The 23,486-nt window shown below is 40.5% G+C and overlaps 1 protein-coding gene across 1 annotated transcript; it reads left to right on the top strand.

The window, feature by feature from the left end:
• The first annotated feature begins 2,633 nt into the window (after window positions 1-2,633).
• Window positions 2,634-21,997, top strand: ngfa (nerve growth factor a (beta polypeptide)). Its single transcript, XM_087833755.1, has 3 exons — window positions 2,634-2,810; window positions 20,294-20,401; window positions 20,718-21,997. The coding sequence occupies exon 3, from the start codon at window positions 20,729-20,731 to the stop codon at window positions 21,608-21,610; it is 882 nt and encodes a 293-aa protein (XP_087689881.1). The 5' UTR covers window positions 2,634-2,810; window positions 20,294-20,401; window positions 20,718-20,728; the 3' UTR covers window positions 21,611-21,997.
• The last annotated feature ends 1,489 nt before the right edge of the window (window positions 21,998-23,486 follow it).

Genomic DNA, 23,486 nt, shown 5'->3' with positions numbered 1-23,486 from the left:
CAACATGCGATCGTGTTAGTCGGAGGCTAAATGTGCTTCTCTAGCCAACAACAGAAGGTGGGGCATGTTATTCATAATACAGGAGGTTTGACAACATCCACTTTTCTGATTGTCCATCTCCACCCGTTTCCATCTCATTAAGCTTTTTATTATTGTTATTAAGCCTAGTATAAGCTTAGTTTAAGCCTATGATTATTTCCACCTTATTGTTGGAAATAATGGTGGATTTTAGTCTTTAAGCTTTATAAAGCTTTATAAAACAATGTCTATATATGTATGTCCCCTTTAATAAGTATACAAGAGGAGAGAAATGTTGCCTCCTTTTGACTAGTCAGTGGCTTATCTTCATCAGATGTTATGATACCATGAGGTTGTTTGGTGGCATCATAACATCTGGTAGAAATAAGAAACCTCAAGAGCCGAGGATGCATCTGTGTGCCAAGTTTGGCTGCTAAACGCTTGAGTTCAGCTCCTGATTGACACAAACAAGCACACTGGCAGAGAATTTGGGTTTTATAGCAAAGCTGTGTAGACGCTGTAAGGAGTTTGCTCGCTCCGCATCACTTTGAAGTCACCTGTGGATGTTTCAGGCTCTGGTTGCCTAGGTGACCGTAATATATTTAATACCAGTTCATGCATAAATCAGCTGGATTGTTCACTCTCATTGGTAGTCACTTCAGTTGTTCACCTGAAAGATGAGAAAAGTTTATCATCATGTCCTGTTACCAGCAGTTATGCCTTTACACCATTCACTTTATTCACTTTCTGCGATCTCCACTCACCAAAGTGCTTCCAGCCTTGAGGGAGCTCACCTACATTAGGCCCACTGTCTTTATCAAAACCAGACACACAAGTGGTTTGGTCCAAACTGCAACACAAAAGAATCATTTCACTGCTTACATTACAAAGTTTATATTTGCCTTCATGGAACAGCAAAGTCTTTTACCATCAGCCGAGCTTTGCGTTGGGTTCTGTTAAGAAAAACCCTTCAAGGATTTGCTGAGTGAGAGTATGAAAAAATAAACTCATGCTGTCTTCTTTAGGAAAGGCAAACAAATCTAACAATGGGCAAATTTTCCAAGTCGGATAACACAGGAGATAGCACTGATGTACTCACCATTACAGCTGATGACCATTTTAAGGGCTTCCCCTCTCTTCGATATATGAGTCCAAGAGTAAAAAAAGAATCTCAATAAGGCTTACCTATGAAGAAGAAGAAAAACAATAGCTGCGTGCCTCATTATTGGACTTTTAAATTGTATGAAAGCATAATAGGTATACTTAAAATAGTTTAAATCATGTAAACCTAAGGTTTAACTCTTATATGGAGGCACTGTTGACCGCCGCTCCACCATAGCAGCCATAGTCACCCCTCCTTAGCATTTTTCACACCTAACCAACCCCAGAGTGGGGCGTAGTTCAATAGTTTGCTGTCTGGAGTCTCCCCCTTTAGAGTCTCGATAACCACGGCTCAGGCAGTTTCGACAGTTACAAAAACCTTCACACATACACAACTTACAAAAAGCTCAAAAAGAGCTTTGCCACCTTTGGGGAAATGCCCACTTGGGCCTGAACTCAACAGTAGGGGGTCAAAATTCTTGAGCAGAGCGAGACCCTTCTCAAATTTTCACCTGTGTTTTTTCTTCTAGGCCCCATTTGCAACCAATATAGATTTCTCATTAACACTAAAATAGCACCGGCTTTTCTTCTGAAACTAAAGGAATTTCATTTTCCCAAGAGGAAGAAAAAGAAATAACACTGACACACAATCCTTCAGTTCCCTCGTTTCTCCTCTCCAGGTCTGTCAGGAGATGGGTAGGATGTCTTTCTGCTCAGTGCCAGGGGCTCTGACAATGATATGGTTCAGGTCAGAGAGAAGAAAAATCACGTACAACCAGATAGAGGCCAAGAAGGGAAAACCATAAAATGGGAAAACAAATATGGATAAACTAGGAAAGACCAGAAATATCAAATAGACTGTTGTGATACAGGAGCCTGGAGGGGCTGATGAATGCAGGGCGTGGCTGACGTGTGTTTTGTTTTGTGTGGAGTTTTACGCTGCCGTATTTCGACTGAAAAGTAACAGACATGAATTCCTTGTTGCAACAGACCATCAAAGTTTTATTAGTATTAGTCCATGAATTTCACTGAGCTGTGCACATTTTCTGGGGTTGGACAGCAGAAGCGTGCGACTGTTTGCGCAGTCAGCTTTTAAAGACAGCGATTTTACAACATCCCTAAAAGAGTTAATGAGTTATTTACCCTAGCTGGCCTCCATAACTATGCTGCACTACTAATGATAGATTTTAGAGTCTGTGCGGCTAGAAGTAGCTTTAAATGACTCATATAGTGGAACAATAACGGCAATCAATGGCCCTCCTGACCTTACGTATGACTCCAACTCTCACATGAACTGTCTGAATGAGGCTTTTCCCACTGTTTTATACACACATGGATGAATGAAGAAAAGAAAAAATAAATGTCACTATTGAACATTTATTAAAAGTGCCACTTTTTTTCTGTCGCAGACGCACGTGGATCGGGTAGGCACTAGGACCTGCGTGAGCCGAGCAGCAGGGAGAAGCTTTGGGACTAAACTTTTAGAGCAGTCCATTTCCCAAAGAGTGTGGGAGGGAGACAGACAGAAGTGGATGGCCCAAGACCTGGATTCACAGCTTTAAAAGTAGGAGCGGGATTTTGAGTTTGGGACAATTCTTCCCCAGGCCTGGAGAGAGTGAGGTGGAATATAGCAGACTTTCTGTGGAAGTTTTTACTCAGTGGGGAGAAAGAAAAAGGAGCATTAAAGGGTGGTGAGTCCTACCTTGCTTTTTTTTTTTTTTTTGCTTTGTTTTTCTTTTTATTAAACACTAAATATGTGGGGTGTGTACCACACATGGCACAGAAGCAGAGTCTATAACAGAAACTCTGAGAGCATGTTGTTAAATGTAAGTCGAGCCTCTAAATTGAGATTGAGAACAGCAGCAGCCACTTTTCTATAGAGAGGGGGGATTTCAGCTGCAACATACATGAGGCACTATTAAAAGTTTACCGAGATAATGTTGCTGATGATTGCATTTCTGCGTCATTTTAATGTTGTGAGCCGGGTACAGAAGTTTTTCAGGTATTTGCAGATGCAAAGATCAAACGGAGGAGGACAGGGTGTAGAAAGAAGGAGAGAATAGAGGTGAGGAGTAGAAAAAAAGGGGGTTCTTCAAACTTCAATGGGAACCCGTTTACTGTTCAGAAAACTCCTGGGACATCAGGTTACCTTTTCTTTTTCTCCCTCTCTTTCTCTCCCCCTCTTTTTTCTATCTGTCGTTCTCTCCACTCATGTTACACAATTCTCAAAAGACTTGCAGATTCTGATGAGCTCCAGTGTCCGATATGAAGCATGTCGAGGGTATCCTCACACCTGGGTGGGGCTTGTTGTTTATAAGGTGTGCTACTAATCATTTTTTCAACTCTTTAAACTAAATTTTTTAAATTGTGTTGTGTGTGCGTGCATGTGTGTGTGTATGCAAGCGTGGGTGCTAAACACAGACCTCACGCCTGCCACTCCTACGAGGGAATTCCTTTCGGGGTTTGACAGGAGAGGAATGTCACAGTGAGCCAATGATTACACAAACAAACATGAAACAAATCAACAGTGTCACTAAAGGCTTCACCTTTGTCACATATGTGTGGCTCTCTGTGAAAAACATACATTCATTTGTTCTAATATAATGTGCCGAGGATGCTGTTTGGTTGTGGTCCATAAAATTACCAAATCTCAACATTGATATATCAATATAGATATCATATAGATAGGTGTCATGTTTTGTCACCCACCAACTTACCTGTATTATCTGCTTCAGCAGCAGTGTGCTGTATTTATGCACCTTTGTGTTAGATAAGAAAAGAAAAACAGCGGAGGTTACTGCAGATTGGAAGGAGTAAAGAAGTAAAGTTTCTTTAAAAACAGTAAAGTTATAAGTAAATGGAGGGGATGTGATTGCCTTCATCTCCTCTCTGTTGGCCCTCTGTTGGCAAAGCGCTGCAGCAACCTGACTATATATCCTACATGACATGCTCTTCTCTATGGTTGACGCAGGAGGAGTCAGCCAAGGTTTAGTTAAAATGAATGTTTTGTAAGTTAAAAATAAAAATAAGATGGGCCGTATTCAAACTTCAGGTCTAAAATGCGTTTTCTCAAGCAAAACAGGTTCTTTTTCTGAAAGGGAAATCACAGTAACTGTTATTACTGATTATATCTAGTATGCCTTGTTGACCTAGCTGCCTGTCGGCCATCTACGTAGACCGACCTGGACACTTGCTAAATTTGTAAAAGTCCAATTTATGACATATCTCTCTTTTTCTTTTACCTTTTTTTTCCTCTAATAATTAGAAAACAAAAGGTTTTCCTGTGTGTAACTTTGTTTCCAATGGAAACACAAATGGTTTTACCCTGTAAATCTTTCAATCCTAGCAATGCATCCAATGCCAATGCTAAAAACAACTTAAGCCATATGAACTACCGTTCGTATATGTATGGAGGGCAGATGGACAGTGCTGTTTTCCCCCGCAGACAAAGATGTCTGTGATTATTCATGACCCTCTCAGGTTTCCCTTTGAAGCTGAGTTACAGCTTTCCCTATGTTAGCACCAGTGTGTGCAGTTGTGTATGTGTGCATTAGTGTGTGTGTGTGTGTGTGTGTGTGTGGGGGGGGGGGGGGGGGGGAGCGTAATAGAGTAACTCTTCACAAACGAACAAGTATTAAACTACTTAAACAGTGAAGAGGAACATATTCATGTAAAGCAAAGAATGGCCTTAAGGAAACATACCAGAGTGTTTTTATGTCACAGCTTTTTACCCAGAAAACAAAATAACCGCATTGACCTTTTTAAAGCTACAGACCAGCGTAATACATTTATCCCTTCTTGTTCTACATGCTGTATTTTATCATGTTGTCAGTTTAGGACTCACACCACCGACAGCTTGTTGCTCTGCTTGCTATGTGGACAAGTGACATAATCTGAATCTGCAGTCACTCGGATTTTGACAAGAGCGGGATCCACCCCTGAAACACATAAAGGAGGGAATGATGTGGGCTGTCTAGACTGAATGGTTGTATAGGACACCTGGACAAGGGAGAGGCTGTGACAGCACACCTGTACTGGCAGTTTATCTTTGACCCTTTAACCCGAGGCCAGCGACAAACAGCTCTTAAAGTGACTCTAGGTTTGCAAACACCATAAAATAAACATATTGTAGTTTGTTTTTTTCAATGAACAATGAAAATTTGTCTTTATTATCTCTTTAGTTAAAATATCAGTTGCACTTTGATTCTTAATGTGACTAAACTGTGTGCCAAGCATTAGGATTATTCATGCAGTAATCTTCAGGCTAATATAGGATGGGAGTCATGTGACGTAATTTAGGAGACGTTTTAAAACCCACAGCTTCATGCTACTTCAGTAAAAATACCAGATTACACTCAAGTACTACTTGCAGTACTAGAAAAAACGGCACGGTGCCAGTTGGCAACAGAATAATTAAAGGTTTCTTCACACTGAATGATAATGTCTTATCAGACCACAAAAGCTGGAGGCAGAATAATCACAATCCTTAATAATCCTCAGTGGTTAATTGCCCAATTAGTGACAGGTAGAGATTTTCAAACACCTGCATTTACACCTGCCCACAAGCGTTATCTGCACACCTGATCAGCCTCTGAAATGCTTTGCAAGACTTTTCCATGCTTCACGATGCTTCATGATTCTTCATGCATCCTTTAGAGTAACACTTTTCGTAGCATTACACAATAAAAGCTGCCAAAAACAATTTTAAACTTGGACCAAGAAATCAATTTGCTTACCTAAAGTAGTAATATTGTGCGTATTCTAAATCCTTATGTGCTACAGTGTGGTCAAAATATATCATTGGTGATGTGAAGATGAGATTTCTCGATATAAAGGGTTATTTATTTTATTTATAGGGTATTTGATTATTTTACCATTATTTTACAATTTAGTAAACTAGCAGTTTTAAGGTGTAGGTTTTGTTAAAACTGTTTAAGTCAAACTTTGACTTTAAAAAATGAATCTAATAACTAAAATTTATTAGGTGAAGGAATCTCGTTTCTTTCTCTATGAGTAATGGTTATGCTCGATAAGCAGAAGGAAGCATCCCTCTTTCTCGATAATTCATGGGTCAGAATGTAAACCCAGGGCGCTGGTTATCTGTTGGGTCAATACACAAAGTCGGGTGAGAACATCTGGCGTAAAGTAAACTAGTTGAAGGGTCTGTCTGAAATCAGTGGGAAAGGTAAAAGGTCAGAGTTGGAGCTCGAGGTTATACCTCTGTGCGTGTGTAGGAAAAGCGGGATCTGGAGGCCACTGCAGGTCAGAATCCCGAAGGAGCTCTGAGCAGAACAGACAAAAAATATATATCTAAAATATGGGAAATGTAACATCAGCTTTCTGCTGTAATTCTTGTTGACATCTCTTTTACAAACATCTTCTCACAATGTTTGGAAGGAGACGTATTCAACAGAAATCTCAGCTAACAATGTTTGACATTTGTAACTTACTGGATTTGAACAGGGCTCTTGTCAAACATGTGCAGGATTCTTTATATGGACCTGGTTTTCTGCCCCTTTGCGCTGCACACAAACACGCTTCTGTGATCGATGAAAACTGAATCCAGTTGCAATTCTGTGTTGGAGATCTGATTTTGACAGGTGCTGCATCAAAGGGTTATGTCTGTGTGCTCTGCATTTTTCCCTGATCTTATTTCTATACGTGTGAATGTGTGCATAGTATTATATATGCCAACAAAAATACATCTAAATGTACTGACATGCCTGCTCATTCCACATAAATGCCTCTGTGACTTTTAGCTATGGCTTACTCTGGTTTCATGCATGTGCACGCAGCACAAACACAGTAGCTGACATCGCCAGATTACTCTGGCCTTTCTTACAGCTATAATAACAGTGTTGTGGTCTTAATCTGTTGACTTTGTGCTTGTCTGATGTTGTGAATTGTTTCACTGCAACTCCTCGTTAGATGTGTGTGTACATTTGGATTAGCGTGATGACACTGTCTCACTCTCACTTTCCTTTGCCTTTAACCCAATTGGTAGTTTAACTATAGCTTGTCTGGACATGAAACTTGCTCTTGTTGCCATCAACAGAACAAAATACTTGGTCTCCTCAAATATTTAGATTCAGTACAAAAGCCTCATGAAAATAGCCTGAAATGTCCTTTTTTTTGTAACAATGTCCTTTTTTTTGTAACAATGTTCCTTTTTTTTGTAACAATGTCCTTTTTTTTGTAACAATGTCCTTTTTTTGTAACATTTGTTACACAAACATCTCTTCTTATAGATTTTAAAGCGATACAATTTTCTCACCTGGCTATCAGAAGCTATCACAGAGTGTAATAGTAACTAATACCAAGCCCAGCAGTGGGAGAATGGGGTTTGTCAATGAGTATTCACAAAGCGCATGTGTGTACATGTGTATGTATACATGTTTGTGTTGGATACCCTTCAAACACATAGACACGCCTTAGCCCCAAGGGTACAAGCGAAGCCTCTCATTATGCACTCATTTTGATTCTGCCGATTTCAGAATGCACAGAATGCATGAGGATGAGCCACTGGCTAGTCGTAACAGATTAGCCTTCTGCACAGCCAGCAGGAGTTAACAAGGTGTTGTTCTACATATAGTTGTTCCAGCCAGACAGGATCCTGCAAAATACCAATACATCAAGGACTTTACAAGCAATTTACTCTCCTCCAAACTATCCGTTTTGTCTGTCATCGAGTTTTGTTGCAGTTAAAACTCACGGATTAATGGTGAGTCCTCAGGACTTTTGGGGAGTATGACGCTGCAGGCAGCAATTTCTCTCTGCTAGATTCTCTTTTAAGCCTTGTATTAAGCTCCATAGTAAATATTCATTTATCTAAACTCCTGTTCCAAGTCACTTACATGCAAAAAAAACATACACATACACACACATAGAGCTGTGCTGGAAAGTAGCCACTTACTCTTTCACCAGAGCTCTGCTCACACAGTGAACATGGCATGCTGCTAACAGACAGAGGATGGGCCTGGGAGGTCCCATGCAGACAGGTGTTAGACATCAGCCAGAGGGGAAAAGAGTGGGAGGGTCAGGAAAGGAGGGAGATATGAAAAGGGAGATGGGGAGAGTGAGAGACATAGAAGCAGAGAGAGAGAGTGATGACAGAACGATGTGGAGACCACACAGAATAGAAAATGGTTCGGTCAAATCTTTAGTAAGAGGTGTCAGAGTACAATCAAACAAACACCGGGAGGGACAAGAACAAGACTCGTTGTACAATCTTGAGCAGATTCAGTGCACTTCTGACAAGCCTTTCTATACGAGTGCAACAACATGGACTGCAGTTTTGTTTGGTTAACTAGAGACGAAGCTGGGTATCCTGGCTTTCATAAAGTTGGTAAAGTTCAGCCTCAAATTTGACTTTTTTTGATGCATTAACAATATACAGCACTTATGCCTCCTTCAGACATCCACTATCAGTCTGACTTAATGTGAAAGTATCTGTTTCATGTATGATTGTGCATCATAAACATGTTTAAAAGTTGCAACCTTACTAGATAAGAATAAGAAACATTAGAAACATCCACAGATTCCTTTTAAAACCGGCCCAGTCTGAGGGCCTGCCATTACAACAGACAGGAATGTGCTTTTTAACAATTTTAGCATTTTAGCACAAACACTAGAGCACAGATGGGTGCTAGTTCTCATGCTTCCAAAAATCACCTAGTTTCCCTAATTGCCCCACAATGTTACATAAATCACAGACTGAGATGTTAATAAGATTATTAAAGATTGAATCAGGAACTAACAGCACTGCGTTTTTCATTTCAGGCAGTGAGTGAACCTTTATGAGCTGCTGTTCACTGGCTGTCTGTTCCACTGGACCAGGCGTACAGCAGTTATTGGTTAAGAATAAAACCATAGCTCCCTAATTTAAAAAACAAAACAACCTAATGCATATTTACCAAACCCAGAGTGAGCGCTGCTTTCATAGTGGGGCCAGTTTTTTCCTTATTATTACATTATTGCTGTCTTTTGAGGTGAGTTGGGTTGTGAACTTTCTGCCATTATTACCACAAAGTTTTTGATTAAGAGTCACCAGTCAACAACCCTCTGGCAACTTCTTGAGAATAACCTGTATTTCTTGACTGTTTGGCGTGTGGTTGCTGGGTGAAATTAGTCTCAAAGAGAGTGTTTTTGACTGCTTTGCTAACAGTTTACATGGAGGTTTTTGTTCCATATACCACTTTGGGAACAATTTCACCTGCAGACTACAAGCAACCTCCCACAAACGCTCTCCAATGAGTCAGAAAATATACATTTAGGTGTATATGAGGCTTAGCAGTTGATTTCACAGTGACAGGAACCATTCACAAATGATGAGGGAATTTCCCTAGCAACTGGTGGTTGCCAAGCACTTGCCAACCAGTCTCTAGGCCTGTGTGACTGGGACCTAAATTGTTTCAATGTTGCCTTTTTATTAAAATCTATAAAATATAACATTAGGGTAATTAATATAGGTTATTAGCCTTATCTGTAACAGTCCTTACAAACTGGTAGAACTAAAGATGGTTAAAAAGTAACAAGAACATTTATTTTCTCTAATCAAATTAGACAGATTCATCTGTTCATATGTTCTCTAATCACATTAAATCAATCACCTGTGAACCCACAGAGGCAGGACTGTGAGTGCAGAATATTCCATTGGTTGTGAATGTAGCTTTGCATTCACCATTGCTCTGGGTATAGATTGCTGCCAATTGTGTTATTTTCAGTTTGATAGTTACAATCTCTAGTGGATAATATTATTACAATGTAGTTCATCCTCCTGCTTCTACTGTGGCTAAACAACTTACTCAATAAATCAACATTAGGATAAACTGTTTGAAATAAAGATGGTGCCCACTGCAGCTAGACACCCTTCATGCATGTGAATCTTTTTTGCATATTTTGCTTCTTTAGCATCATGGAGCAATATTGGTTAACACTTCGCCCTAGACCCCAAAAACAAAAGCAATTAATCAGTTAAATCTAAAAAGTATTATGAGAAAGAAGTGGAAGGTAAAACTATTCAGCCAGCCTTTCAGACTGTTTCCTCTGTATTTGTTGACTATGTTTTAAAATTAATTTGAATTCATTTGAAGCTTCATGAAGGGATGTAACCAGAACCACTTTCCATGTATTAAAGTTTCCTTTTAGCTGTCAGTCAAACGTGAGAACTAGTTATGTTTCCTGTGGCGTATATGCTACCATTACCAAATTCAATTAAGAATATTTAGAGAAAATCTTGCGTGCATATTTTAATGTTTGACTTACGTGACCACACCCGTGCTCATGGCGACAGACAGACCGCAACATAAACGTGCGTAATGGAAAGTTTTAGTCTCTTAGCAAGCACATCTGTCTATTTACGCCCATGTTTCACTTTATGTTACGCTGAAATTTACCTGGATGACTCACTCGGGGGTTGCTCAGCTGCTGATTTGTTTACAATACCATGAGGTGGCAAAATTACACACAGATACTGCTGTTAAAAATACTCTGCTAAAGGTTTGAGCACCAACATTCAACTTCTTTACTCGAGTAGAAGTGTTAAAGTACAGGCTCTGGAGGACATTGCTACCAGCTAACTGAATCTAATGCCATAATAGTATCATACAAAAATAATATTAATATAAGGGAATACACAATTTATTTAAACTTAAATACCAATTCTAATGAATATACTCACCTTGAACATAATGTTATGAGGGACACAAGTAAAGGCAATCAAAGGAAATCTAATAAATGACTCTATGGATGATTTTACTTCTTCACCTAAAACAAAAAGTAAGTATAGCCAGGGGTTAAAGTGGGAGGTGACGTTGGTTGAAGTGGTAGAGCATGGGAAAATGAAAAACTTACACTTACATTTTGTGTACATTTTGTGATCAGCTGACCTGTGCTGGTGTTTTATGTTGTGATCGGCCAAATGAATTATTAAGATATAAGCAGATCTTATAAGAGCTACCGTCGCTGATTCTCCAGCTTTGACAGCATAGATCGAGATAAAGGCAGAATTCAGTGAGTTAATCTAATCAAAAACATCACCTTAAATTTAATTTGATTCGTGCTACCTTGATGTAACATAACGCTGTCCATGAACATCACAGCTGCTCCGCAGCAATATTCATGCAGCGCCAAATTACAACAGCAGTTGTCTCAAGGCGCTTTATATTGTAAGTGTCACAATAATATATTACTGTAAACTTCTCTCCCTATGCAACCTTTGAATAATAACAAGTCAGTATACTTCAGTTTCTTTTAAATTGATGAGGACATTACATGTTAGCTTTAAATTTCCAATCTACCAACTTCATTGAGCATCCCTTACCTTTAAAAAGAATCTCTCATCTTTCTCTTTTGACCTCCAGTGAAGTTGTGTCACATTCTTTTCTCTTCCTGGAAAAACACATTGTGTGACAAACTGTTCATATCTGTTGAGCATTTGTATTTGTTATTTCCCACCTCTGACATCACAACACATCATAGTCGTCATAACCAGTGCCTTGAAAGTTTTTTCCCCCTTCTTGATTTCTTACTCTTTTTCATATTTGTCACATTTAAATGTTTCAATTCATCAAAAGTAAAGATAAATGATGATTTCATTTATTGAAGGAAAAAAAGCTACACCTACATGGCCCCATGTGAAAAAGTAATTGCCCCATAAAGCTAATAACTAGTTGTGCCACCCTTGGCAGCAAGAACAGCATTTAAGCATATGTGATAACTGGCTTTTACATCACGGTGGAGGAATTTTGGCCCACTTTTGTGCACAGTTGTTTTAATTCCATCACATTAGAGGGTTTTCAGCTATACAGACGTGAATTTACTGGTGTGTTTCGAATCATTATCCTGCAGCATAAGCAACGTGCACTTAAACTTTAGGGCATGAACTGATGGATATTCTCCTTCAAGATTTACTGGAAGAGTTCATGGTTCCATCATTAATGGTCATTCAGGTCTACACCACCATGTCTGATGGTGGGTATGATGTTCTTCTTATGAAATGCTGTGTTAGTTTCACACCAGACCGAAATAGTGCGAAAAGTTCAAATTTTGAGTTTGCAGGTCCACAGAAAAGACGGACCTCCAAATATTTTTCTTTGTTCTTCTTATTCATAAATCATTAACAGTAACTGTGAGTGCTGTTCACCACTGTTCCACGTTTTCTCCATTTATAGATAATGGCGCTTACCGCTTTTAACTGGAGTGCCAAAGCCTTCGAAATGACTTTGTAACCTTTTCTCAGCTGCTCTTGAGTTTCTTTAGATCTTTGGATTTTAGTCTAGTTAACTCAAATATAGTGAACACATATGTAACAAAGCAAAAATCAGAAAAGGGACAAATACATCTTCACAACGGTGCATGTGTTTGTATTGATATTACAAATATTCATATTGGAAGATGGATCAAGTCAGAGAATGTTTTAATCCTAACCCACTCTTTTCCATTTTGATTAGATAATACACGTTCCCCAACTGGACTAGTAACAACATGATGAAACTCTGCATGGACAACATGAATGGTGTTTAAGTTTTACTCTAACACAAGCCTGAAACTGCTGGTTTCTGTTAAAGCTGTTGAGAGAAGAGACAAAGTGATGAAACTCCAAGTTCTCCTTTCTTTTGAATGCTTTGTAACTCCCCATTGCCTTTATTTCCTCCCTCTGACCCCGTCCTTGAACTCTTCTTTGTCTCAGTGTCTGTTCCACTATAAACTTGTCCTTCCTTACTTTGCTTCTCACATGCTCCTTTATGTGTGTAATTCTCTAGATATCTTGTTGCCCATATGCATCCCGCCCTCCAATATTGCTGCCTCTCCCTATCCCTTGATGTATCTGATTCCTTCCTCTCCATCCTTCTGTCTTCATCGCTGTCCGTGGCCAGACAGGCATTCTTGCCTCTGGCCCTCCTCACGTCTCTGTGCTGCTGTGGGATTTTTAGATGCTCACCAGGAAGGGGGAGTTATTACCAGAGCCGAGCCAAAAGATTAAACACTTGTCACGAGAAGATTGTTGAATGTCAAGGTCATAAAAACGAGGGTTCTGGAAAACATGTTAATCATTGTGTTCATCCTGACTTCAAGGCTTGGAGGATCAGCCTCCCACGTCCACTGGTCCAGTGCAGAGAGAGGGTGGGTTGATTGGGGATGGGCCCATTATGTGGAGAGAAAGGCTTTCACTAACAAAACTGTGATGCTCTGACTGAGGTTTTGAGCGACTTCCAAAAAACTGTCATGTCTTGAACTCGGCTGGAATCAAACAACCAAAATTTTTAGTAAGATGATAGAAAGAAGTTGAGCAGTTTGGTCAGAAACAAAGTTATAAAACTTGCTTAATACATCTCAGCGACAGCTGAGAGAGTGAGTGAGCCAAGATTTTAAATCTTATTGAACACATTCAAAGCTGTCTGGTACTTTTTATTGTGAGTTATTGTGAATTGTAATAAATAATACTTTACAGCGATTCTCAGCGGCTGTGGTCTGAGAACACTTCGGCTTCATATTTTGCTCTCAGAAGAAGGTCCAGCAGAGTTTGGCGATTGCACATTAAGTTGACTCTAGCAATAAAAAACAACACAAACAAACACAACAGGGGAAGAGACAGACAGCAAGCCACACACACTGGCGCCACTGTGACTTAAGTGTTCGCTTAAGTGAAGATGATCATATATTACTAATTGCTAAATGAACTTAAGTGACAGAGTCGAGGCCACTCTCCCTCCCATTGATCACTGGTCGGTGCCCATATACACCATCATCCATTTGATGAAACCACTTCCACTCCTTTTAGTTCGTCCCAGTAATCACTTCATGTTTCTCAGGGGTTTTTGGCGCTGTGTGCTGGTCCCCGTGATCGGCCATCAGCTCAAAGACCTCCTGGCAAACTTCTCATTTCGGGCTGCTCCCTCTGAATACTACCATCAGCCACTAAACACAAAAACATCTGCATCTCATGACGTCTGGTGATGTCATATTTTCATATGAACTCAGCTTACAGAGCAGGTACTGAAAACGTTTCACCTAATGGAAACCGAGTGGAGTCGAGCCAGCCTAGAAGGTGGAGGAGGGCTGTTGGTGTTCTTGCTCTGTATCAGAGGCGAATCACTCATGTTGTTCTTTAATAAACAGTTTTGTTGCATTGCTGACATTAATCTGATATTTTCATTGACAGTGGAATAAATTTTAGCCTTGTTTGTACAAACAAACTTGTTTCATTTTGAAGCTTCGATTTGCTACGTTTGCTTCCAAATTACTGCTGAATGAAAGTACTGTTTATATTTTAGGTTCCTGTCACGAACACCACAATGATTCAGTCTTTCTATTATGATGAATCAGTGTTCGACTTACTGTAAGACATCATGTGACAACAGTGGAACGGTTGACGTCGCACTGCAGCCACGTCTTTGCTTTGTCTCAGGTTTACCCGTAAATAAAACATGACTGTGGAACAAATGTTGTCAAGAGATGAAATTGAATGTGCGGCTGCACGAAGTTTCGGCAACAAAGACTTTCAGGTCCAACAGTATGAGGCCTGGGATTCTGAGCTGTTGTTCAGTATTGTGGTCGCCCTTAAACTCCCCGGTTTGTAACAATGTAACAATGCTTTGTTACGTTGTGGAAAGCTGTGACTTAAAGTCAACATAAGTATGTTATTGCGTCTATATTCTGTCGGCTTTTATTTGTATGTATTCGTATTTGTATCCTCTTGACACAACACTTTGACATCTACTTCTCTTGAGTAGTTTAATAAAAGTGTAAAAGTGAAGCCATATGCGGACACAAAGCCCAGTTATTCCAGTTCCAAGAAAAATTCATTCCACAGGAAATGCTAATAGAAATCCAGTTGTCCTTGTGTTTGGTGAATATAAAAAAGTCAATCACTTTAAGGCTTCTGAAGCAGAAGCCAATATATATATTATTTTATCCCATAACGAAACATTTATGTACGCTCTGACTTCAGCTAAAGTTGGAAAGAAGAAAGACACTCTCCAGTCTGTGGGTTTTATCAGAAAATGGTTGCGTAATTTTCCCCAAAGACGAGGAGATAATGGTCTGGTCCTGTGCTTTGCACCTGCAAAGATGCTCTATAGTGCTCAGATCTGCTTGCTGTTAGGCACAGAAACAGCCATGTACTCAGGAAGTGACCTCTGGATTTTAACTGTGAGAGCAAAGATGAACATTAGGTCAAATTCCAGCAGCAAAAAAAATAAAAAATGGAGAGACAGATAAATGAGAGACAGACGGAGAGAAACAGAAACCCAGAAAGCACGAAACAGCAGGATGAAGATGCTGGCTCGTTGCCAGTTTGTTCCCTTTAGTTTCAACGCCATGGCTCCTCTTCCCTGATATTCTCAAGATGCCCTCGGCAGACATACAGAAGCTTTTATTTCACAACAGCTGATGGCAAAAACAGCTGTGCAAAATAGAGCATATTCATAAAGAATCATTTAGGTGCCGTCCTTTGGATGCTTGCTTATCAATTATCATTCCCTACTGCATAACGCCGATGTCATTTACAGTCCTCTAACACTGCAGGCAAATGTAACTGAAATGTTTGCAGAAAGCCCAACGCTGTGGTTTATTTAAGATGTTTTTGAACTCCTGAGCCAAATGTTCAGCTGCTGTGATTGCCAGCATGCCTCTCTACGGCTGCCAGGACCATTTAAATGAACGCTCAGGCTTTTGATAGCTGCTCATTTGCAGAGAAATACATTTTAAAGTTGTGCTGCTACCTGTGCATAGTTAAATCCTTATATTTTATTGTTGGACATATTAAACCGATCGAGTGAATTCAAGTTCATGTCGAGACCTCATACTTTGTTTTTCCACACTGTAGCATTTGCCAGCTCCACATTTTGCACACCAAACGTTATTTTGTTCTCCATATCTCGCATCATTTGTCATCCCTGAGACGAGTAAAGTACTTTAGCAGGTTATGTGCGCCTGCAAGTTTGACACTACCTGTCTCGTTCTCCCAGTGTCCTGTGGCTAACGCAGCAAAGTTTGGTGTTTGAAGTAGGTCTGATTTACAGCAGGTGCTGTTGTTGTCCATGTAAATGTCCTTTTAACATAAAGACCAGAGAGGAACAAAGGTGCAGAACAGCACGCCACACAGGCTTAAAAAATGGCAGCATCATAGTAAATATAATCTAATATAATTTTGTTTTTGTTTCTGTTGGTGGTGGTGTTTAAATTATATATTTTTAAGTTGAACAATTAAATTCACTTGAGAAAAATGCCCCTAAAAATGGATTGAAATTTAGAAACCTTGATGGCTCTAATGTTAAATGGCTTTATGCAGACAATTTGAATTACAAATTGGCAAAACTAATGCTTAGTTAAGACAACTTAAATGGTAAAGAGAATGAGCAAAAAATAATAATAAATAAGAAGGTCTAAACTGGAGGACTGACGGTGCCAAAGAAAGCAGCAGCAGTTTGGACTTTATAAAGTGAGGAACATCAAGACAACCAGAAACAGCAGCGAGGATCACATCTGGATCAAGAATCACCAGATACAACCTGACAAACCAGCAGAGTGACAGAAAAAAGTGTGACAAACTGGGAACAAGTAATAAACAATTAATAAATAAGATAATATGATTACACTGGTAAGTTAAGGCCCACTGTGAGACAGCAGAAAACTTTTAGCATGATGATCATCTTAAATTAGCAGCAACTGAAATCAGGAAAAGCTCAAATGCCACAGAGAAAACAGAAAGAAGAAGTCAGCTGATCGAGGGTGAAATAACTCGTAACAATGTTTGGCTGAAATATGGAAGAAATCCACATTTAATGCGTAAAAGAGTCCAAACATTCTTTTAATTTTGGTGACTGCTGCATGTTTGCTGTGCCAAAAAACAGGAGTTTTAACGTGTTTCCAAGACGAGACTCAGCCTTCCAAGAACCTTTAGGGAGCGTAATTTAATTGTTATTTTAACACGCTGCATGACATCATTTTACGTGACATCTCGTGGCAGGTTGTTGTCTTGGTTTCACATGGCAGCTAATCGAAACTGTGACACGTGATTTTCCTTCTGTAGCTGAAACATCGTGAATGGAAGCAGTGTGAGGATCATTTCAGAGCGTCGGCGAGTGTCTCTGTGAGGAGAAAAGTTCAAACTCTCGTACAACAGTGAGTTGTGACAAAAAGACTTTCATTTCAAACTTTCTCCAAAAAGCAAAACTTGTTTAGATTGAACACAAACTAATTTTTTAAACACTGATAACATTTTTAGAGGAAATAAACATATCTTCAACATTTGGATGTGTTAAAGGAGAGAGCACGTTGACCTGGCGCTCGTCCTGCCTGATATTTATTTCCAGTGGTTGACAGCAGGAGGAACTGAGCTCCACTGGGTTGATGAAAGACACAGAAAAGCTGTTTACCTTTCTCTGTTTTGCTTTTCTCTCCTCCTCCCTCTGTCTCTGCCGCTGTCAGTCTCTCTTTCTCACCCCCTCATAATCTATCGCCGCTGTCATCGCTCTGAGAGAGCGCCGTGTGTTTGTTTGACACGCTGCTCCTGCATATCTTTTAACAAGGACGTGTCGCTAATAACTAATGTATCACACAGACAGGAAGACACCCTCGCTAACTGTAAACTAACCCCCGAGTGATGGCAAGCGATGCTCTCGTGCCTTGTTGTTTCGCACGAGTGTGTAATGCTGTAAACTGCAGTCTGATCATTAGATCATCTTGTGGACTAGCAGACTAAAAGAAGTCAGTACCAGTAACTGCGTGGCTGGTTTCCACTGTCTTTGGCTACATATGTGGTCTCTAAAGTCTTTTTTTCCTTCCTGTTGTCCAATGATTAGTTTTCTAGGTCACAACCCGGCAGCTGTGTGACTAATGTCATCTTTTCCACTTGCTTTCATCAACTTTGGCAGTCTGGTTCGAGCAGGTAGTGCCATGTGGTGCGTGGAAGCCCAGCATGTGAAAGTGATGGATGACTCAAGAGAAAATGGTCTTGATTTACAAAGCTGGCCAATCAGCGTGAAAAAAGGGAAGCTCCTTATGGATGAATCATAAAAGAATATTGAACAACGGTTTTGTTTATCCACCAGTGTATTAATACAGCATGTGTAGTGTCTGGAAATATGAACCATACAGTGTCTGTCCTTTCTCTGCTTTGTGGTTTAACGGTCTTGGGATGCCTCTGTCATTACTCGGCCACAGCACTGTCTCCTTCTAGCTTTGTGCTCTTCAAGGTACAACATTTGACTTTTTATCACTACTGCGATGATCTTCCTTCTCTGGTGTTTGATATGTTGGTACCTAAATCCTAAATCTAGGATTCTTTTTTCCAGGCTCAATGTGGGCGATGTTTTTAAACTCCGGTGTAAAGCACAGTAGTGCTTACACAGAATCGTAAAACAAACAGTTTAGGGAGGAGATGTAAATCCTGCTCAACATTCAGGAGAAACACTCGCTTGTGTGTTTGTTTTTCTGTGTGTTTGTGCGAGAAGGTCAGAAGGACAGTCGGGCCGATTCTGATGCAGCGCTGAAGTAATTCTGTAAGTCCGAGGTGTTCTGCTCTGACCTGTGCGCTCGTGCTCTGCAGTGTTTACGCTCCACCAGCATTAAGCATGAGCCACATAGTTTTACCATGAGGATCCTTCACCATAGGCCGTGCAAATAGTGAGCAGCACATCAGCCTGGATCAATCATCTTGCTGCCTGTTTGGTCCGTGTGTGCAGGGTGTGGGTGTTTAAGTGTGTGGTTGTGTTTATTGAAGCTAAAATACAAAACCAGTAGGTATGTTTTATAAAACTATAGTTGCTTCCATCATCGTGATTACTTGATTGTTTTACTGATCAGCTGCCAAACTCACTTTTTGGCAGAGTTTGAATAAGTATTAACAGAAGACGTCGTAACAATAGCACGGCGTAAAAGTATTGGATGCTTGTTAAACCCTGCATTAAAAGATTTACACAAGCACAGGGCGTGGATTCTACTTTCAAAAGCTAACATTAACAAAAACAAGAGGATATGAAAAGCTTCAACCGCAGGAGAGCTGTAGCGTTAATATTTGAGTAAAGAGCAGCTCCATAAAACTGCACTGAATACAGTACTCGAGTACTGCATCTTTACCTGTTACAAAAGCAGAAAACATGTTTAAAGAACATTAAAAGGACTTTAACATTCTCAGCTTGTGGGAAAATACCTGAAGAGTGATTTAAACCTCTTTTAGCTGAGCTGATGTTTCTAATGGGAGCAGAGCCAGTGACGTTTTGATATTTTTCAGCTGTTTGAAAGGTGGACGCTGGTCTGTTCAGACGCAACACTGACCTCTGCTGGTTATACGTGCTACACTGCAAGGATTACAGCAAAACTGTAAAATATCACAGGGAAAAATCATGTTTCTTTTTTGTTGTTGTTGTTGTTGTTTTGCAAAGATTATCATATATCACTAATTGCTTTTTCTCATTTCCTCGTTTCTATAATCTCGTTTCAAAAGGCTCCGCCTCCCACACCAAAGCAGTGAAACATGTTAAGTTAAATATTTACAACACTAATAAACTTGTGTTCCAGCTCTAAGCAAGCAAAGTGAAACACCGACACAAGTTTAAAAAAATAACAGTAATGCTGTCACACCAGCTTCCACTGACCTCTGTGACCTACGGGGTGTTTGTCTGGAAGGAAGTGGGTGTTTTCACACACAACTCGACGCTGTGTAAACGATCCATAAAAACAGCATCATGTGCATGCACACATACAGATGCATGGCACTATTTTTAGTGCATAGGTTCACTGGACGAGGTGTTAAATGCCTCACATTCCAGTGCACGGAAAACACAAGCTCTTAAAGTTAAACATGGCGAGTGTGTGTGCGTGGCGTGAGATGAGGTTAGGTAATGATAAATTGTGTATGTCTGTAAAAAAACGGGTGGCAGGTTTGCGGGGCTGTCTAAATAAACGAAACCGCTCTGTTAAGCATGTTTACATTCCTGATTGCTCTCACTCTGAATGGCTTTTATTTAGGTATGCCCATCGTGTCCCTTTGCACTTAAACACATACTGCTTTTGAGTCGCAGGTTTGCCTTTAAGATTACTTTTCCTTTGATTTGGTTTGATCTGAAAAACGATAGCTCCAGATGTATTTATGAAAATGTCAACGCGTATTATATCTGACTAAAATAACATTTGCACGAGTATTTAGTGTGTATTTGTGTGTCTTTTGCAGAGCTGTAGTTCACGGGGTCCAGATGGCAGGCATGAGGGGCCCGACCTGCATTGGAGTCTGGCTCTAGAGTCCACAGGGGCTCACACTTCAACTGGACACATTCCACAGGTACACTCAAACACTCACCAAGAGTAACGCGTACAAAACGAGACATAGTTGAGCAGACCAAAGACGTTCTCAGTGAATCAGAGCAATAACAGAACGAATACCCCCTTAATGACAACATCAATGATGCTGAATCTTAGATGTCACAAATGCACCGTAAAGGTAAAGTGTTACATTTTCCAAATGGATTGCTCACTTAGAAACAATGTATCAACCCTTTCATACATTTTAAGTGCATTTCAATTAAAAAACGTGTGAAACTTTTCACTTTAGACGTTCATGTGACATCATCTCAATCGCGTGTTTGTGTTCGGTTTAGGACGTGTGCCCATGAGGTCGTCATCACTGGTCCTGCTCCTCCTGATCGGCGTCCAGGCTGTACTGAACATGGGAGGTGGATTGGCCCGGAGTGCCGGGGCACCCAACCACAAAGTAGGACAGCAGACGGCAGCCAATCACAGAGCAAGACAACAGCACACAGTAGTCAGGGACCATCTTACTGAAGAACACACTTCAAAGCAGCATCATAGGACCAGCCACCACAGGACCAAGAGGCCTCATCGGGCAGCTTTAAATGCAAAGGGTAGGAGCCCTCTCGTTGGGCGCTCTGCGTTGGATTCCCTCCCTGACCCCTCCATCCCAGTGGTGGATCCCAAGCTCTTCTCCAAGAGACGTTACCGTTTCTCACCTCGCGTCGTCTTCAGTGAGGTTCCACCATCACACGATGCCCTAGAAGGCGAGGGCTATGAAATCGATGGAGTTCGAGGGGTGAGGGTAAGGCGCCGAGCAGGATCCCGCACCATGCACCGAGGAGAGTACTCGGTATGTGACAGCATGAATACCTGGGTGAGCAACCTGACAAAAGCCACAGACATGTACGGAAACGAAGTGGAAGTGCTGCCCAATGTTACAATCAACAACGTGGTGAAGAAACAGTACTTCTATGAGACCACCTGTCGATCCCCGACTCAAAGGGGTTCTGGAAACGCGAAGCCGGGGGGCTGGGGTGGAAAACAAGGCTCCAAATCAGGCAACTCGGGCTGTCTTGGCATCGACAGTCGCCACTGGAACTCCTACTGCACCAACTCACACATTTTTGTAAGTGCCCTCACCACCTTCAATGAACAGACAGCCTGGCGTTACATCCGCATCAACGCCGCCTGTGTGTGCGTCCTCAGCCGCAAGTCTTGGGGAGGAAGACGGGGGCACTGACTGAGGCCGACCCCCGACCAGCAGACTATGAACCGAGCACAAACATTTCTCATTAACAGCCACTGCAGCTTTATTGCCAATACTGTAATCCTTCCCCACACATCCAGACCAACACCCCCACTGACCAAAGCATCCAAACAACACACGGACTTAATGCAAACACACACATCCACACACTCGAGCATCTGTCCAGCCCCTCGGCCCCCCGACCCTACCTCAGTCAAAGAAGTCCTGGTTGTTTTAAATTATGAGGACTGCATGTCATATTTATGGTTTATACAGTCAAATATAAAATTATATACAGTATGTGTACATATACAAAATGAATTCAAGCTTTTAATGTTGATGTTATTGTTGTTTTTGTGTTGTTCATGCTGTTATTTATTAAACACCTCAGTACTTGCCCGGTTTGTTGTGTCTGTTTGAGATCATGCTGACTGTCACACATCTGTAGGTCTGTGTTTAACATCTTTCAGCTCATCGCTTTACGATTTTAGTTTCATTGTCATCGTCTGTAAACCACAAAATCCAACCAGCCATCATAAACAGGTTCGATAAACTTGAGCGTTTAGCTGATGATAAATCCAAAAGCAGTGACCTTCAGGGAAACAAACTTATGTTTTCTTTCTTTATAATCTTTGCTTATATAAATATTGTAAGCATATTAACGTATACCAGTTAAAGTGGGGAAGAGAAATCTCAACATGTGCAGTAACACGGGGTTTCTAACAGTCGTGTTTAAATGATTCCCACGTGCAAAAGCTAAAAGTCACAAGCCCAGACACTGAGTCACCTTAAATATTTTCCAGATATTGTTACCACACAATTATTATTATTATTCTATTTTCTTTTTTCTACTTTTTTTAATTCCCAAATTTCTGGTGACTCATGTCTGTGCATTAAGATATTCCAGGAGAGAGAACAGCACCAGCAGAGGAGGCAGCAGAAAGACTCGTATGTGAACATGAAGGAATGTGATTCACGCCGTGCAGGCACGAGAGACGTGCTTTGCATTTTATACACACAGATTTATTAGCTGTGATGTTCCCAGTGTTCCCAGCAGTAGTGGTGGCTTCTCGTCAGCTTGGCTGGTGTAAACACTACGGAAAGTCTCTGTGCATTTGTACTTGGAAGGAATGAATATTGCATAGAGACAGATTCACAACTAAAGAAAAGATAGCAAACTGTATCTTAGTGAGGCACCAGGGCCACAATGAGTCACTACAACAGCTTTAATGTTTCTGATCTTAGAAAGTTTGGACACTGGTGATGAAAAACATGCACATTTTTTCACGAGATAAGCTAAATGCAACATCTAATACATTATTTTTCAATACCTTGTTTGGCCTTAATCAGATTATTAGGACTTGTACTGCAAGTCAACTAATGCTTCTATAGCATGATCTATTTCAAACATTTTGATAGCACTCAGCAAGTGTGGCTGTGGAAATGTGAAGCTTACAAAGCCATGAAAGACTCTTTAATCATATCAAGTCAAACATGAACACCTCCAAGGTAAAATATCAATCATCTGAAATGTCAGGAAATGGAAATCAAAGGGAACTGAGGGGAAAAAGAACTAATATGAAACATGTCTGCTAGGCTGGGAGGTTGCACAAAAACCTCATTGTGACTATAAAGAAAGTAGTTTAAGGAAGTAGCCTTGACTTGTTTACAGCAAAGGTGTAACCCTCCAGCCTCATCAAAAAATCAACTCAAATGTATTGATAAAACTATTCAGCTTTGGAGGAATGTTTGGTCAAAGAGATGAGATGCATTTGATTGTTAAACATAAACTAGAAATGTGCTTTTGATTATGTGACATAGGTGCTGATACAACAGATCAATATTTCAAGCAGCCAAGAATCCACCATAA

This window comes from Neolamprologus brichardi, chromosome 20, assembly GCF_056152115.1.
Source record: "Neolamprologus brichardi isolate AB-2024 chromosome 20, ASM5615211v1, whole genome shotgun sequence".
Classification (NCBI taxonomy): domain Eukaryota; kingdom Metazoa; phylum Chordata; class Actinopteri; order Cichliformes; family Cichlidae; genus Neolamprologus; species Neolamprologus brichardi.
Note: the sequence above shows the minus strand (reverse complement) of the source record. Positions and strands in the feature narration are given on the sequence as shown.